The sequence below is a fragment of the Artemia franciscana genome, chromosome 7, assembly GCF_032884065.1.
Source record: "Artemia franciscana chromosome 7, ASM3288406v1, whole genome shotgun sequence".
Taxonomy (NCBI): Eukaryota; Metazoa; Arthropoda; class Branchiopoda; order Anostraca; family Artemiidae; genus Artemia; species Artemia franciscana.
In genome coordinates, this window is record NC_088869.1 from 42,845,501 (window position 1) to 42,863,672 (window position 18,172).

Genomic DNA, 18,172 nt, shown 5'->3' on the forward strand with positions numbered 1-18,172 from the left:
TAAAACTTTTCTGGTCTTTTTAACTGACCATAAAGATTGTGCCATGGGAAAGTGTATTATGCCATTTTATGGCATTAAACTACGATTTTGTCCCAAAAAGGCCCAAGTTGCTATGTCATTGATTGAAGGGGTTCTTGGGCAGGGGGGGGGATGATATAGAATTCCTCTTGATTCCTAGGAATATTTTGGTCTACTCCTTTGCTATTGGTGGGGGGGATAGTGCCCCTCCCATTGCTACAATCTTACGAATTTTTCCGAAGTTTTACCTGTAATCCAACATTTTGATTCCTAAGCAGAAAAACTGAAAGTACTAATCAATTTATCATTATTTATGCATGCAATTTAACAGCAAGAAACTGAAGTTTTAAGGGGCCAGCACCCTGCATCATCTTATAGTTAGGCCTGGGCACGATTCAAATAAACGACCAGAAAATAAGTTAAAAAAAAAGTTTTTCTCGACTGAAAGTAATAAGCAACTTTAAACCTTAAAATAAGTAGATATTATTCCTGATATAATTCCCCTAAATTATTTGCTCTTTAATCTAAGGTTTGACTTTTTGTCCAATTTTTTTAAGAACATTTGCTGAAACACATTATTTGTCCTTTTATTATTTTATCCCCTGAATTATTTGCTCTTTAATCTAAAGTTTGACTTTTTGTCCAATTTTTTTTTTAAGAACATTTGCTGAAACACATTATTTGTCCTTTTATTATTTTATCCCCTGAATTATTTGCTCTTTAATCTAAAGTTTGACTTTTTGTCCAAATTTTTTCAAGAACATTTTCTGAAACACAAGGGCCGTTGTTAAATTGAAAAAAGTAGCTTTTTTAAAGCACTAAAATACATTAGCTTAACGAGCGAAAAGTTGAGAGAGGATAGTCCCCCTTATACACAGTAATTTCTGTTCGTTTTAAATGTTAAAGTTGCCCCGTACTCTTAGTTGATTTTTTTATGAACTTTTTTTGATGATACTTTGTTGCTAACGCAGAAAAAAGGTCAATATTTCAATACACTCTACATGGTTTTGATGGGTAGCAAAGTCGAAATTTTTTGAAAGGAAATGAAAAGGGTATGTCAAGTAAAGCAAAAGTATATAAAAATGAAAAAAATTAGTTACAAAAAAAATACTAAAAACAATGGCCTACTTATGAAAAATAACATAGGAACTCGTAAGGTTCTGTTTTATTGAGCAATTTCGAAGTTGTGGACGGACATTATCGAATAATATTAATATTTCTGAATTTTGTTATCCAAATACATTTATTGCCTTCAGACTCAGTAATCATAAAAAAGTAAAGCGTTTTTAAAGTAGTTCGTTCCAAACTACTTTTGATCCAAATACATTTAATGCCTTCAGACTCAGTAATTATAAAAAGTAAAACAGTTTTAAAGTAGTTCGTTCGAAGTAAAGTATTGCGACTAAGATTATGAAAATCGAATAAGAATATCTAGTACTGGGCATTATTGTGAAAGGCAGTAAGTGTTGAAAGTTACTGAGTAATGCTCATATTTTTAGTTAATTTTGAATGCCAAAAACCGACATATTTAACGGCTTTAAACTCTATAGCTATAAAATATTAAAACTTACCCAAAGTAAACAATTAGATCTACACAATCACTGCTGGTAAAAAAAATAAATAAAAATACAACAAATTACGGATCCATTCTAGGGAAAATACAAAAATGAACATTTCTGTTTATAGGGGCTTCAAACATCGGCTCATGGGTTCTCAGACATACTGAATTTGGTGACATTTTTTTGTTAGATATGTCCCCTCTTTTAGATTATATCTCTTATTTTTCTATAATTATGTGAACTTTCTTGTGTACTAGTAATTTTGGGTGTTTAACTTCAAACTCGAAAAAAAATTAAAAAAATAGACATTTGGAATCACCATAAAAAGCTGATTCTTTGATTAAATGGTATCAAAATTTAGACTCTTATGCTTTCATTATTGCTAAGGACCGCTCTTTATTTACCACTCATTACCATGAACAGCTTGATTATTTTTACTTCAACCATATCATCTAGAAAAAATGTCTGTGGAAAACTGGAAAGGGGTCATTCAGTCCTAAGTTAGAACTTAAATTGTTCCTACTTAGGGTGAAAACCTATTGATAGGCAGTAAACCATGGGCCTACACACATTTTTCTTTTTCAATTTGTTATTTTGCGTCCACTGTTTTCCCCTACTCTACTCTCTTCCCTTTGGTTTCCTTATAATTCCTTTACAGTCCCCGATTTCAATTTGGCACGGAAGCCGTCCTTGACCCCCCCCCCCCTGTTGGCGCCAAGGCTTGTTTCTAGAGACACTAAAACTTTCAGTTTAACCCTCAATAGTTTTTCTTGAGTGTACCTTCCACATTAAATGGCACCAGGAGGAAAATAATAAGGAATACATTGAAGGCTTACTAGCTCTAAACTAACGTTGGCTCAGAATAGACATGTATTTAAACCCTTGTTAATTTTTTTTTATTATTTACGGTCTTTCCCCAGAGCCAATTATATCAAGCCCTGGGGCATTTTTATTGTATCTTTTGACTATTTTGAGCAAAATGGTTGTCTAAAAATTTTGATTAGGCCGCTTTAGAGGTTACGGGAGGAGGGGGTAACATAAAAGATGTGTAAGGGGGTCTGGATGGCAGTAGGGGATAAATTTAGACGCTCACCTTTGTAATCTTTTAATGAGCTATGATTTAGATTTTCTGGCTTGATACCACACAGATGAGCTAGTATTTTCAACACTAGTATTCAACATCATTTTGACGCAAAGCAAACTGTAGTCTCTTTTGCGTGACAAATCTGATGCTTGCCTATCGCAACTTCCCAAGTGGTTATTGAAATAATACCTGAATAAAATCAACAGAACCTCCACACCACCAAATGTGATTCTAGTATGCTACTGCTTTTGCTAGATAATTCACCATATAATATTTTTCCTGGTTTATAAACGTTGAATTTGAATTATACCAGTTAACCCATGCATTTAAGTCGCCCTATAGAAGAGCCACTCAACTCGTAAGGAGATATCCCTGTAAAGCTGTACTTGCTTCTCAAACAAGCTAATTGTGTTGCGTTGGGCTACCTGAGGCAATTCAATAATAGATAAACAGAATATAGCTGGGCTCCCTGGGTAACTCTGCTCAGAACACCACTCCATTGCATAACACTATTCTACAAAAAGAAAGGAGAAAAAGTGCAACGAATTTCTAAATAAAATTAAGATGGTTTATTAGTAGCATATTTTATTTGACACACAAGAACTAAAGATAAAAATTTCATAAATCCGATGGTAATAAATTTTGCTCCTTTTTTTCAAACCGAAATACTGTAAGTTTCGTCGAAGTTGAAGGAATTTAGACCACCATGGCAATGAATCACGAAAGAACTAGATTAGACTTAGACTAAAGACTTTGAACTAGGAATTTAAAGTGGATTATCTCCTCCATAATCATTCTGTTGTCTATTTCAAGTCCTTCAATTCTATTTCTAAGCGTTTCCACGTAGGTATTTTTTTGTCTGTAATCTTTGGTGATCTACCCAGCTTGAGTAGCACTACTGCTGCAAATACTAGGGTTTCTTTTGGTGCGTGATGGTTCTCCTTCAATGTCCACTGGTTTTCTTTTCCGGGTATTTCTTGCCACAATACTGCTCCCCCCTTTTCACAGTGTGATACCCTTGGGTCGACGCTATTCACCTTCCCTTTTCTTCGGTTTTATAATACAATTTGACTCCTCTTCCTGTCTTTTGCCTCATGTTCAGAAATTTCTATTGGCATTTTCCATTCATCATCTGGGTCTTCAGAGTCAGAAAACTCATAGCCGCATCTTCTTAAAGCATCATCTTCAGTTTCAGAGATGGCATCTATGTCAAAATCATATCCAAACTTTAAATTCAACAGCCTATTTGATGCTCGTGTATTATAACGTTTGATGGAATTCTGAATGAGGTCAAGTGCACTAGTTATTTCATTGTTCAATGCTCATTAAAATAACTCAGTTTGAATACCGAATAATCTTCAAATGGATTCTTGAGGTACAGCTGGTTTGTGGACGTTTAACCAATTACAGCAGGAGTAGATTATGAAGTAGAACAAGTATTTGATTAAGAAATTCCAAAAGGGGTTAATGTTCGAACATGAGTAATAAATAGAAGTACTGTAAGTAATTACTTACAGAGCAGTAAATAAACATCATTAGAAGTTTGATTAGTTAACTAAATCCAGGCTATGATGATTCGCTTTGAAAACAACCATCGCTCAGTGGAGCATTGTTATTCACAACACGGCTCGCCATGTAATTTGATTGCTAGAAATAAAGCTTCGTCTCCTAGGGAAAGTTTATCAGCCACTGCTTATGGATCTTTGGGCTAGATTTTTAAATATAATAGGAGAAACAATTTTCGTTCAATATTTTACGGCCATTGCAAGTGGTCATCCTTGTTTCAAGCCTCAAAGGTTTGCTGTTAAGAGGATGACTGTAATTTTTCTACTGTTCTAGAAGGAGCAAAAAGGGTGAGGACCTCTAAATCCATTAGCTTATTATTTAGTTGCTTTTTCTGGTGATACTTCATTCTACATCATAGATGAAGAAATTTCTATGAAGTATCCAAAAATTTATGAAAATTCTGTATAGGTTTGGGTTCTTTAAATATAGCAAATAGACGCTAGAATGATACATATATTCATGGATATTAAAAATGAAGAATGATGCGTATATAAAAATGATTTTTTGTGTGTGTGTTTTACTTTCACTTGCTAAGAGCTTCTTTTTTTCATAATTGTTGTTGCATATTTTAATATAATTTTAAGTCGAAGATATCTGCAATACAGATATACAGTCAGGCAGATATCTGTCTGACTGTCAATGTAATACAAATATCTACAGTCAGAAAGGTATAGATTCTGAAGTACTAAGCAACAACAAATACAAATATTTCTAAGAGATTTCTATGAAATAAGACATAAAAATTTTATTTCTGTGTGATAATTAGTGTCACAGTGAACAGAGAAATTCTAATGTCATATGAAAAATCAAGAAGAATATCAGAAAAAGGTAGCATCACGGTCAAATATTTTCTCTCGAGGTGCATGAAAATTTCGTAATTTTATAGACAAGTGTTTTTAAAGGGATGTCATTAAATAGGGCCTTTTTTCCAGTATATGCTTCAGCGGGTATCTGAAGGCTTAATTGGGATGAATTCAAAACAGAAACTAAGAGTAAGTCATTGTTAAAGGCACGGTAGTGACATCCATAACAATGCTTTCTTTAATTTTTTTCTTCTTAAAATAGTGTCGTCCATGGTCACGTGATCATTCTCTGTTTCTTGAAAGTGTACAATAGGGGGAAAAAGGAAAAATTTTATTATCCCATGCTATAGTGGCTAATATTAAAAATTGACAATTTAGTGTTTATCCCAATTTATAACTACATGACAGATTTGATTGGCAAAAAAAATCCTGCTAGCTTGAAAAAGAAGCTATAAAAAAGCTATTTATATTGAGGATCATGGATATTTATCGGAAGTTTCTAAAATTATAGTGCCTAAAGTTTCATACATGGCTGTAAACCTTATAAGTTGAAAGCTTGGAGGAGTTAAGGAACTGCTTCTTGTTGGTTCATCGCTACAGGAATGAACCAATATGGAAAAATGTTATGATGCTACCTCGCGTATTTATAGTATCATCTTCCACTATCTAAGATCAGAATTCCAATGATGCAAAACACAAGCTCTGGAGGACTTACCTTTTGAAGCTGCTAAATTATTAAGAGAATGATGATGCTTTTTAAGTTTCTATCCAGATAATCGAAGTAGGTCCTTTTGCAGTTTTTCTGATTTTATACCAATTAACATTTAAGAAAGGCTTCGTTTGACATACAACTGATCGTCAATTCACAAACAACAGCAAAAACACTGAACAAAGAAAAGAATCATCAAATAATTTTTGGTTGTTTCCCTTTTGTATAGCTTCAGTTACATAAGTTACCAACCAGGTCAGTACAAAGAGCTACAAAAGAAAGGTTGATTAATCAGTTTAATTTTTTTAGAAGTTCTAAAAAGAATCAGTTTAATTTTTTTAGAAGTTCAGTTTTTAGAAGTTGAACCTCGTCTCACTTTTATCTTTGAGAACTTCAGGATCAGGATGTTTATGTTAATGAACAAGCATTAAAGATTAACCATTGTCGCCTAATCCTTTTTTTTTTCGTTACGTAGTACGCTAACTGTGAAGTTGAGTTGGAGGAGAGTATGTAATATAAAATACCCGGCCTTAGTTGCCCCAATTTCAAATATTTTTAAATTACAGTGTAATTATTTTACATAGAGTTTTACAAAAGAATAAAGGATTTAACAAAATAAATATAAAAAGGGTGTAAAACGGTAGAAAGTTTTTTAGTTATAACTCTTGTATGTATTTAAGCTAAGCCAGGTTTTTTTTTTATAAAACATCAGTTGCTGTTCGTGAGTTTAGCTCGCTTTTTCAGTCTCTATGGCTTGTAGAATATAAACACGTATATGAAAAAGGTTTGATCACGTGGCTATCACCTATGGTTTCTTGATGTGTTGGATATAGTTTTGTTAAAAAAGGGTTTTTGAAATGTGTATACTACTTGTAAGCTCTGAAAGTTTATAGAGGATGAAATCGACAGACAATAGTTAAATTCAGGATTAGTATGCCTTTTACAAACATGTCTTCCTTTTTTTTCTTACATTAAAACAGTGTTCAAGAATATCTTGAAAAAAATATCCCACCAATTTTCTTTGGGACGAGAATTTCGCTATGCTTAGGCGCATTTGGCACATTCTTAATAATTTGATTCTGTTTTTAAAAGTCAGTGTGGAACAAGAAACCATCTCTTTTATTAGTTTCTAGATTTAATTTGTGTCGTTTTGAACTTTTAATAAACTAACATATTTTCCTGCACGTAAAACCTTGGCATGAAGACCTTTTTTTTTTAATTCCTCTCTGGTTTTTTATTATTAAATTCAGTATGCACTGATTCACAATTTAGTATATTTAATTCGCATATTTTAATAGCTCACTTAACCCCTTAGTAAATAGATGTCTGGAAGAACATAGGTGTGGCCATGAAAGGATAATAACAATTAACGGTCACTCGAGATCAGTTTACGGATTAAGGGATGTCTATGACTGAAAGTGAGATCCTTTACACGTTTTATCGGAAAAAGGTGTTTGTTTGTAAAATATTCAAAAAGCTGAAGTATACAACGAAGAAAACAAAATTCAAGAATTACACTTTAGGGCATCCAATCAATAGCAACTTAAGAAGTTAGTATTAATTTGGAGAAAACAAAACAGAATAAACATTCATTGGGACTGTTTCTATTTTTTATTTCTTATTATGATTGTACATCTAACTTGCCACCTTTGAGATAGTCCTCAAGCGCACTTGTCTCATTGCGTCTTTCTTTTATTCTGTTAAAAAAGTTGTTATTGTTATCCCACTTGGTCCCATAGCATAATAATAATAAACAACCATATGTCTATTATTTTCTTTTATTTGTGTTTTTTGTGTGTTAATGTTTCTGGGATAATTGCATTGCGCACATTTATGCTCTTTTCAACTTAATTTAAATGCATAAATTTTTATGGATAGATTGATCGACACAGGGATTCTTAGAGGGGGGGGGGGCTCAGAACTTTTGGGTGTCACGCTACTTGACTTGTAATTTTATATAATCTTTAGCAAAATAATGAATTATTTTGAGACATTCTCAAACGTTTTCTAGGGAGAGCAGAATCCACTTATATATGTTTCATAGAAAATAAACTTCCATTTGAAGTTTTGTTCAGACTCAGTATAAAGCAATAAAACTTAGATGAACCTTAAATTGAGGAACTAATTATGGCGAATTCGAACTTATTGTTTTTAATACACAAATAAAAAAGAAGAATTGTTTTTATTTAGTTTCAACTTTGTAGGTATTTCGCACCCGAACTCCACTTGAAGCTATTATGTTAGTATCTGAACTTTTGGAGTATACACCTTCGGCTAGGATCACGCCACTCAAGGCCTGTGCTCATCATTTCTTTGAAGAGCTTCGTGATCCAAATTACCGACTACCTGGAGGAAAGGATCCCCCACCTTTGTTCAACTTTACTGAGCAAGGTAATTTTTATTTATTTACTGATTTCTAATGGACGGAATCTCTTGGAACTGGGACGTAAACCGGACTCGTGTCTGATAAATTTACTGCTGAGTGCAGGTGAGAAGAGCTATAGAAGCCGTATAGACGTTGAGCTTTTTGATTTTGCTCTTGGATCTTGCTTCTCTCTCAGATGATTGAGATTATTCAGAGTAATACACCGGATTTTCAACCTTATAAGCATAAAGAATAGTCTAAAGAGTGATTTCTTTTTGAGGTTAAAGGTTAAACTTCAGTAGATCTTTTTTCGTTGGATTTTTCTTTTGTAAAGAATAGCTCTTTCAGTATTAGCTGTTGCTGAAAAAGTTCAATTGAAAAATCAAAAGGTAGTGGAAGAAATTGTTCTTTATGCGCTATATCTAAATATTTAATTGAAAAAAAAAAACATTTTGTTTGGTTTAAACAACCTCCTCGCTGGAAGACGCAATATAAAAAAGGGGACTAAATTGAAGACTCGTACTGTCCAAAATCATAATCTCAAGCTGAAAGTTTGAATCATAGAAAGTTTTCGCTTCATAAATTTAAGAAATGGGCTTATGTAAAAAAAACTTTATATTTCTGATATTTTTTTAAATGAGCTCTCTATAAAATATCTCTGAATTACGATCTCTGACAAAATATGAACTGAGAATAAAGGAACTGGAGATTTTTTTTTATTAATATTAATAAAATAAAAAAAATGTAAACGGCACTTCATGATATCTTTGTCACCACTGTTGTGTAAGTTAAATCTTTGTATTGTTTTAAAATGAAAATTCGCTGAGAATCGTCTCGTTATTCTGTTTAGCTGTGTTAGTCGGCCTGTCGAAAGTAAGCAGAGAACAGAGAAGTTTTGTCAAAATGCTTGTCATCCGTACACAGCCTGAACATGGTCTAAGTTGTGCTAAGTAGGTCCTTATAAAACACAGAGAAATGGTTTTGGAAATGTATCTTATGTAGCTATGTATGCTAAAATAGCAAAGAATGACTTCAACCAAAGAAATTGTCTGGCAGTCACAGCTTTTGTGTAATCATTTGTTGAAAGCAATTTCTTGCGTTCATTTTGATGTTTTATTGTGACAAAATTCGTCTTCTGTGTTATTACTAACCATATATTCTGATTGGAAAAGTGTCTTCTTTCACTTTTTTTTTATTCATTCTTGCTTTAATTTGGTTTTGGTATAATTGATAATATTGTACGTAGCATACTATAATTTAAATCCCATTCTTAAAAGTTTCATTAACCCTTGGACATCGTTTGATTTAATCAAAAGATGTTTAATAAAAATTTCTGAAAAAAAGACTTTTTCCTAACGCGGTAAGTCGTTTTGATGTGGATAAAATATAGGAATGGACAGGACTAAAGCCCAGTATGTGGTTTAAGGTAGTGCTTTCAAGATTCTGTCTCCAACCCTCCCCTCCTCCTGTATGCTGATCTATCATGAACTTGGATAACTTTTGTGCTAGGTGAAAGAAACATACAGGAGTGGATCAACAGAACAAATTAAGGTTCGGATAGATGTCACTGTCTTAGCTCCACTCTCTGCCTCCTCCCAATTGTAAGACTTGAAAGCTTCTATGAAACTTGGTCGTAACTCCAATAAAAAATGACTTGGAATCATGATAAAATCTAACTAATTTCGTTCCTATAGCGTTGAGTCCAAGAAAAGCTGAAACTTGACCCAAACTTTTTAAAGTGAAGTCAGTTAAATAACTTCCTTCATGAGAGATCCAAGAATCGGGGTTCCGTCCATCAAACTTTCAAATATTGTTTTTCTCAGGATTTTACATGAGGCTTCCATCTCTAAGTTTCTGCTTCTGCCTTTGAATATGTCTGTTTTCCTACTCGTATATTGTTATGTGTCAAAGAGAAATGGGAGACACCGTTAGAAGAGATAATCTTAATTACTTTGAATGATCTTACAGTTTATGTGTTGTTAGTTTGTAAAGCGGCACATACAAAGAGGTATTTGAAAGTGGCTCGCAGATAGTAAATTTTTGTACGAGAAACACATCAAGTAAACTGGTGGCATTGCTATAATTTGGTGCATTTCAATGATGGAAAGTTGGTTTGACTCTGTTGTAGGTGCTAGAGTGTAAAATCTTTGTCCATTACCCGTTAAACCAAGGCCTATTCAAAGGTTGGAGAAGACGTTTAGGAAATACAGGGCTCCATGGTAAAACATAAATGCGACATTCTTTGACAGACGTTGGCTTTTGTTTCTTGAAGAACCTGTTTTAAAGAATATATGAAACAATAACAACAACAGCTTTTTGGTGCTTGATTATTTCCTTTGGCTATATCATATAGCTAGGTTCAAAATTATGATTACTGCAAAATAAGTGAATTCCCGATTCTGTGCAGAATCGAGACTACTCTTCTTCTAGTGAAAACTTCTAGAAAAGCAAAATAATTTGACTTTAAGTCTCGTCTGGTCTTTGCGGCTGAATTTGGGCTCCTTCTCTTCTGGAATGCGATGGATGTGGTGGCAATATTCTGATTGGTTGGGCTGTAGATGGAGTAGCTGGTGGAGGCTATAGGCCTGAAAATTATCAACCATCTAATGCCTTGTTTGAATCAGAAACGTGCAATGGCTCCCAATCTGCCGAACTTCAGAGACATAGTGCTCCTACCCTCGCCTCCACTATTTAGTATTAAGGTAGGCACGTTGAATCTTCCATGAACTGGAATTGCGTTAGGACATTATTTCCGTATTATTTATTTCCATATGATTTTAGGCATAAACTGGGACAATGACCCCTCCAGTGCTTGCTGCCCCTCTGTGTAGATTTTTCTTGCTTTGTAGAAAGGTAGGCGTGCTCCTGCTAGATTTAACAAGAACCACATAAGGAATTTTAATTTGCACGATTTGAGGGCCAAAGTGTCCCCATGACCCCTCCTAAACGCCCTGCCCCTTCTTCATTCTTTTTTTTTTTAGTAAAATGATAGAGATTTGGTAACTTTTAGGAACCAGATCATACAAGAATTTTCCATCCGGATAATTTTAGTCTAAAAATATACTCGTGGTGCCACTCCCCCTACCCTTTCCATTACAACTCTTAAGTTGAAAAGTAGGCTAATTTTTAGCAAAAGACTTTAAACCTATGGGGCAGGTATCTTGAGTAGTGGGACACGTGAATTATGATTCTTAGATGCTGACGCATCTTCCCCGGCCCTTGCAGGAATGTGGTTGGGATTCACTTGAAAATTATGAGGGTAAATACCTTGGGCTAAGGTAATTTAAAAGGATGGGACTTTCAGAGGTACGCAGAGCTTTCTAGCTCCAAATACGTTCCACCCACAAAATGTGTTTTGTCCCACCCCTCCAAAATAGACCAACATTGTCGCCTGTCACCTTTTTTAAGGCACTACTACAATTCCTTAATGAAATAGTGAGAGATGGAAAGCGAAAAAATTCCATCATAGCAAAACCAGACAAAACAATCCATTACTCCAAACTCAGTGTAATGGTGTGTTGTTAACTAAGATATAGTGTTATTGACGGGCGCCATTCCTCAAGGTCACCCTAGAAAGATGTTTTTCGCCAAGATTCTTATTAGAAGAGCTCATTAAAGGTCCAACCCGATACTGCTATGAGAGTATGTATGCTGCGTTTCCTTTCTGAGGATAGGGGTGTAGAATGAAACGTATCATATATCACAACCACGATGGTGGAAGAGCTTCAACCTGCTACTATTCTTATTTGTTGTACACCTGTCACAAAAAAAATGAATATAAACTTAGCTCTGAAAATGGAAAGAAATAAGTTATATTATGTGCCAAGATTTAATTAAAAATATAAATTTACATATGTAACACAAGACATAAGGTAACAATAGCACGATAATACAATGGCGCGATGTGCACGATATAACAATATAAATATGCTCAAATTGCACGATTGCAAAAAAAAATTCTACACATTAAGCGATATGAAGCTTATTATAGAAAAGAAGTGGCTAGTTACTTTTGTATTGGGTGATTGTCTTAAATGAGCAGAAGTGATTAGTGGGTCAGTTATTGGTAACCTAAGGATTATTTTTGAATTTAGTAGGCAATTTTGTAATATTTTTAAAATCCTTTTCCTACCTCCGTCACTGTTGAGTAAAAAAAAAAAAAACAACAGCTAAGAGCTCATATGGTATGAACTCTAGAAAAATTCTAAGAATCAGTGGATTGATTTAAAAGGAAAATCAGAGGCTTAATGCCAGTCGAGATTTAAAATAAGAGCTCTAAGACACCTTCTTTCTAAATATCAAAATTCATTAAGATCCGATCAACCACTTGTAAGTTAAAAATACCTCATTTTTTCTAATTTTTCCTCTCCCTTCAGCCCCCCAGATGGTCGAATCGGGGAAAACGACTTTACCAAGTCAATTTGTGCAGGTCCCTGACACGCCTACCAATTTTCATCGTCCTAGCACGTGCAGAAGCACCGAACTCGCCAAAGCACTGGACCCCTCTAGCTCCTCCAAAGAGAGCGGATCCAGTCCGGTTACGTCAATCACGTATCTACGACATTTGCGTATTCTACCCACGAAGTTTAATTCCGATGTCTCCACTCTAATCGTTTCCCAAGATTTCTCGTTCCCCCCTCCAACTCCCCCTTAAGTCATCAGATCTGGTCGGAATTTAAAATAAAAGTTCTGAGACATGATTTTTGCATTTTTTCCTCTTGCTCCAGCCCCCCAGATGGTCGAATCAGGGAAACGACTGTTTTCAAGTCAATTTGTGCAGGCTCCTGACGCGCCTACCAATTTTTATCGTCCTAGCACGTCCAGAAGCACTGAACTCGCCAAATCACTGGAAATCCCCCCTCCCAACTCCCCCAAAGAGAACGTATCCATTCCAATTATGTCAATCACGTATCTAAAACTTGTGCTTATTCTTCCCATCAAGTTTCATCCCGATCTCTCCACTCTAAGCGTTTTCCAAGATTTCTGTTTCCCCCCTCGAATCCCCTATGTCCCCGGATCCGATTCGAATTGATAATAGATCATCTGAGACATACTGTCTTTCTATATATCAAGTTTCATTAAGATCCGATCACCCATTCGTAAGATAAAGATACCTCAATTTTCACGTTCTCCAAGATTTCTGGTTCCCCCCTCCAACTCCCCCCACTGTCACCGGATCTGGTCGGGATTTATAATAAGAGCGCCGAAGCACAAGATTCTTCTAAATATCAAATTTCATTAAGATCTGATCACTCGTTCGTAAGTTACAAATACCTCATTTTCCTAATTTTGCCGAGTTACCCCCCTCCCCCTCCAACTCCCCCAAAGAGTACGGATCTGGTCCGGTTATGTCATTCACGTATCTTGGACTTGTGCTTATTTTCCCCACCAAGTTTCATCCTGATCTCTCGACTCTTAAGTTTTTTCCAAGATTTCCGGTCCCCCTCCCCTCAACTCCCCCCAATGACACCGGATCCGGTCGGGATTTAGAACAAGACATCTGAGTTACGAGGCCTTTCTAAATATGAACTTTTTATTAAGATCCAATCTCTCCTTCGTAAGTTAAAAATATCTCATTTTCCTAATTTTTCAAAATTAACCCTTCCTCCCAACTCCCCTAAAGAGAGCGGATCCGTTCCGGTTATGTCAATCACGTATCTAGGATTTGTGCTGATTTTTCCCTCCAAGTTTCATCCCAATCCATCCACTCTAAGCGTTTTCCAAGATTTTAGGTTTCCCCTCCAACTCCCCCCAATGTCACCGGATCCGGTCGGAATATATAGTAAGAGCTCTGAGACACGATATCCTTCTAAATGTCAAGTTTCATTAAGATCTGATCACCCTTTCGTTCAGTTCAGTTCAGTTCGGTTTATTAACATCAAAATAAATGGACAACAATAACTCTCTACCCCTACAAGGCTCCATGGCCCGTTACATAGGGGTTAAAACAAAAATAAATACCAAATAAAGAGTCTCTTCTTAAAAAACAAGAAATCCAATTAAATAACTTTGTGTTATTTTCACTTACCACTTCGTCCTCGAAATTCAAATCCAAGTCCACACCACCTCCCACCAACAGAAAACCACAACAATTAATATTAAATAAATAAACGTGCTCAAGCCTAGCAACTAGGGATGTCGCCCTACCCTCATTATTCATCATAATATTAAACAAATATCAATATTAATTATTAATCGTAAGTTAAAAATACCTCATTTTTTTCTAATTTTTCCGAATTAACGGTCCCCCCCCCACTCCCAGATGATCGAATCGGAGAAATGACTATTTCTAATTTAATCTGGTCTGGTCTCTGATGCGCCTGGCAAATCTCATCGTCCTAGCTTATTTGGAAGTGCCTAAACTAACAAAACCAGGACAGACAGACAGACAGACCGACACACCGACGGAATTTGCAATCGCTATATTTACGGCAAAGCTGAAAAAAGGTGAAAGGAAGCTTGATTGTATACTACGGAAAATGGTTTATTTTTAATCAATTTTCCGTATTTATCAGCTGTAGATTTTTGTTTCTTAACTATTTTCTTTTCCACTCATTCATACTCACATCTTATTTTTTTTTTTCAGAGCTTAAAATTCAGCCGGCGTTGAATGCTAAATTGGTTCCACCTCATATGCGTGGACATCAGATGGGTGTTCCCGCTGGTGTAATTACAGAATCTGCTTCAACATCTGAAGACATGAGTACCGATCCTTGTGCAGCTTTAGGTGATGTACTTGGGATCAATAATGACCTGTAATCTCAGTAGTGACTTTTTTTCTTTCTTCAAGTAATTCTGTGCACGTGTCCACATCGCACGTGGCACTGTGTGTGAATTTTGTCATCCCCACGCGACGCAAAAAGTTGAACATTTTATCGTGTAATCAAATAAGCGTATAAGTTGACGTTTTTTATGTACAGATTACTAAAATTGGTTTTTTGTTGGCCGTACAAATTTTTGTTTCCTTTTTTCCTTTTATCATTCTTTACCAATGAAATAATATAATTTTGTGTATTACTCTGTAAATTTGTTATTTGAATTTTAGTCCTCACTGTATCTATCAAAGAGTATGGGACACTGATAAGTGGTGAAACTTAAGCGTTTCTACGTGGCTCTAATAGAAATTTTACATTTTTGGTGCCATCTACGTTACTCAGTTGAATTAAAGATTCCAAACAAGTTTAGTTTGTATTTATTAAAGTTTGGATTTGAATTGAAAGGCTCGAGTACTTTTAGACGAAACCTGACATTTTTAAAAACTAAAAGTTATTTCGCTTCTATATGCATTCCGAGACCTGATTGGCTATGCATGACGTTCAACAAAACGTAGAAAGCAAAGTAAAATTAAAAATAATTACTAAAACCAAACGATGGTGGTTCTCAGCCAGTGATTGAACTGGCTGAAGTAGGAGTTTTGTAGCAAACAGTTTTCCGCTGACTGAAAATCAACCTTGTAATTTTTTTCCTTCTTTTTCTTTGTTTTGTCGAACATTTTAAAAACATAAACGTGCACGAAAGTACCTATTCCGCCCTCTTGGCAAAAGTGGTTCTTTTATTTGTGTCCCCCCCCCCAAAAAAAAAGATACAGCTAATTTTTGTTTAGGTTATGTGAATGTTTGTGCGGTATTGTTTCTTTTTTAGGGTATTCTCAGAGATGAGCTTCCGAGTTTCCGTTCTTATCAGTTCCCTAAGATCTTTGGTGTCTATCCTAACTATGTTATCCCCAGTGACAAAACGAAACTTAAATGTTTCTTCTGAGTGTACACCTGTAATCTATAGAATAACTTCGAATTGGAGCTTTATACAATTATCTTATCAATCTTGGATTTTGAATTTCTGAATTCACATGTAGGAATTCAACTTAGAAATTAGAATAGCTTATCTTCTCTTGAAACTACTACAATTTGCTCCTGGGACACTAAAAATGACATTTTTCTTAAACTTTATATATATATATATATATATATATATATATATATATATATATATATATATATATATATATATATATATATATATATATATATATATATATATATATATATATATATATATGGGGAGATGAGGTAGGCAAGGCTTTTCCATAAGACTAAAAGATGAAACAAAAAGTAAACAAAATGGTGATATCTAATAATGGATGTCAGGAAAAAATGAAATGAAATCTGCCAGGGATATGGGGCATGCCCATGCCTGTGCCTTTTCATTGAAACTTAATTTATTAATCGAAATTCGAAATATTTTTTTTGAAGTTTATACTTTGACGGTTTTTATTTTCCTTTTTCAATTCAGCCAACTTTCAGCCTATAGACGTTAATATGTGCAACGTCTAAAAAAATAAAGTAAATTCCTACAGTTTCTGATTGTTTTGATTCAAAATGTTTTAGTTTCCGTTGAAAAAATGTCGGGGTTCCATTTAATAGTATTTCCATGTATTTGTACTTTAAAAAAAATGAAATATCAGTACAATTTTCCTTTAAGCGCTTTATTATCGTATTCATTACTGCTTAATTAGTTTTAAGGTAAATTTGCCAGTCAGAAACATTTTTTTTCAAAATGCTATAGATGAATTTTATATCTATAAATTGTTTTGTCAAATTTATATGTAAGTGTTTTTGGCTAATTTGTTGTGAAAATAGGACAGGAAATACAGAGCATTTTTTTTTAGTCTGTTAATGTATATAAATGCTGGAATAAGGTTGTCTTGCGTGGTAACTTACTTGCGTAGCGTTGTTTACATCGTATACTTGTTTTACATTGGTGTTACTAGGGTTGACCTAGTTTTACATTGGTGTAACTTGACCTCGGCCGGAGCGGAGTAAGTAGGGTTCATAAAATAATTCAACATAGTAGGAGATAAAAGTGATGCTAACGAAAAACAATGTGAGGATCCATCCCACGGGAAAATAATGAGAAAAGCACCCCGAAACGTAAAGTCCGGATATGGTGAAATAGTCGTGGACTTTACAACCCCCCTCTCCCTCCCCCAAAGTCACTTATACACTTCCTTTGACAATTTTATACCTTCTCTTAAATTTCTAGCTGCATGCACCAATGATTAAATTTTATATATATATATATATATATATATATATATATATATATATATATATATATATATATATATATATATATATATATATATATATATATATATGTATACCAATCGAGGACTAAACTCTAACCCCATCCCAAATTTTCCCTGGTTATGCCTATGTCATCGGTATCTCTTGTTTTTGGAAGATTAGATTATTTCAATATCTTTTCATTTCATTTGAAACTTTTGTCAAAAGTTAAGTACAGATTTATTCAATTTAAATTAATGACAAATATTTTAGCTTTAGAAACGCCCGTTTCTGACGTCACATCTTATTCTTTTTGTATTCTAACCCAATGTCGATGAAATATCTCGTTAGAAGTGTGAGACTTATGCCATAATTAATCATCAGTTTTATAACCTGCTTGTTTTCGGTTCTTTTAAATTGTGTACTTTTTTTTATAGAAAGACTTCATCATTTTTTTTGTCAAGTCTGGGTCCGATAGCTGCTGCTCCTTGTATATAGTAGCAAGTACAAATTAGCGATCTGACCAATTTTACTGCCAGTTGTCTGGACCTTAGAAAAGGTGAACAATGCTTGTGATAAATTTTGAATAATTATCTGTTTAATTACGTCTGTTGTCATACTAAACGAGGTTAAGCTAACTATTATAAGGCCATATTTTGCCAAAAAAAAAAACTAATGTAGCTCTAACCCCACCCACCCTTGCCCCCTTGAAACTGCAAGCTATCATTGCGCAATTTTTGCTAAGATTTATTAATTGCTTAGTGTAATGAGTAGTGGGGGGATTTTATTAAATGAATTAAAAAATAGTTTGTTTTGACTTTCATATTGCTCTCATCAGCAAATGGTGAAAAATCGAAAAAGAAAACTCTACCGTCATTGAAGGTATGTTACCCAATTAGGATTAATTACCGACCCCAAACCTATAAATTTTGGTCCCCCTTCTCGTGACTCGTCACGTCTGTCTTTGCCCATAGTTTTTGCGTAGATTAAGAAATCGTAGTCCTCA

At 34.5% G+C, this 18,172-nt stretch overlaps 1 protein-coding gene across 4 annotated transcripts in view; it reads left to right on the forward strand.

Annotated features, from left to right (window-relative positions):
* Window positions 1-15,118, forward strand: part of LOC136029332 (glycogen synthase kinase-3 beta-like) — a 60,096-nt gene extending 44,978 nt beyond the window's left edge. For 2 of the 4 annotated variants that reach the window (XM_065707616.1, XM_065707614.1), the window contains exons 7-9: window positions 5,160-5,219; window positions 7,944-8,130; window positions 14,691-15,118. In XM_065707616.1, coding sequence (XP_065563688.1) covers window positions 5,160-5,219; window positions 7,944-8,130; window positions 14,691-14,863 — 420 coding nt within the window. In that variant the 3' untranslated portion in view covers window positions 14,864-15,118. The remainder of the gene's footprint in view (window positions 1-5,159; window positions 5,220-7,943; window positions 8,131-14,690) is intronic. The other 2 variants (XM_065707617.1, XM_065707615.1) reach the window with 1 other exon arrangement.
* The last annotated feature ends 3,054 nt before the right edge of the window (window positions 15,119-18,172 follow it).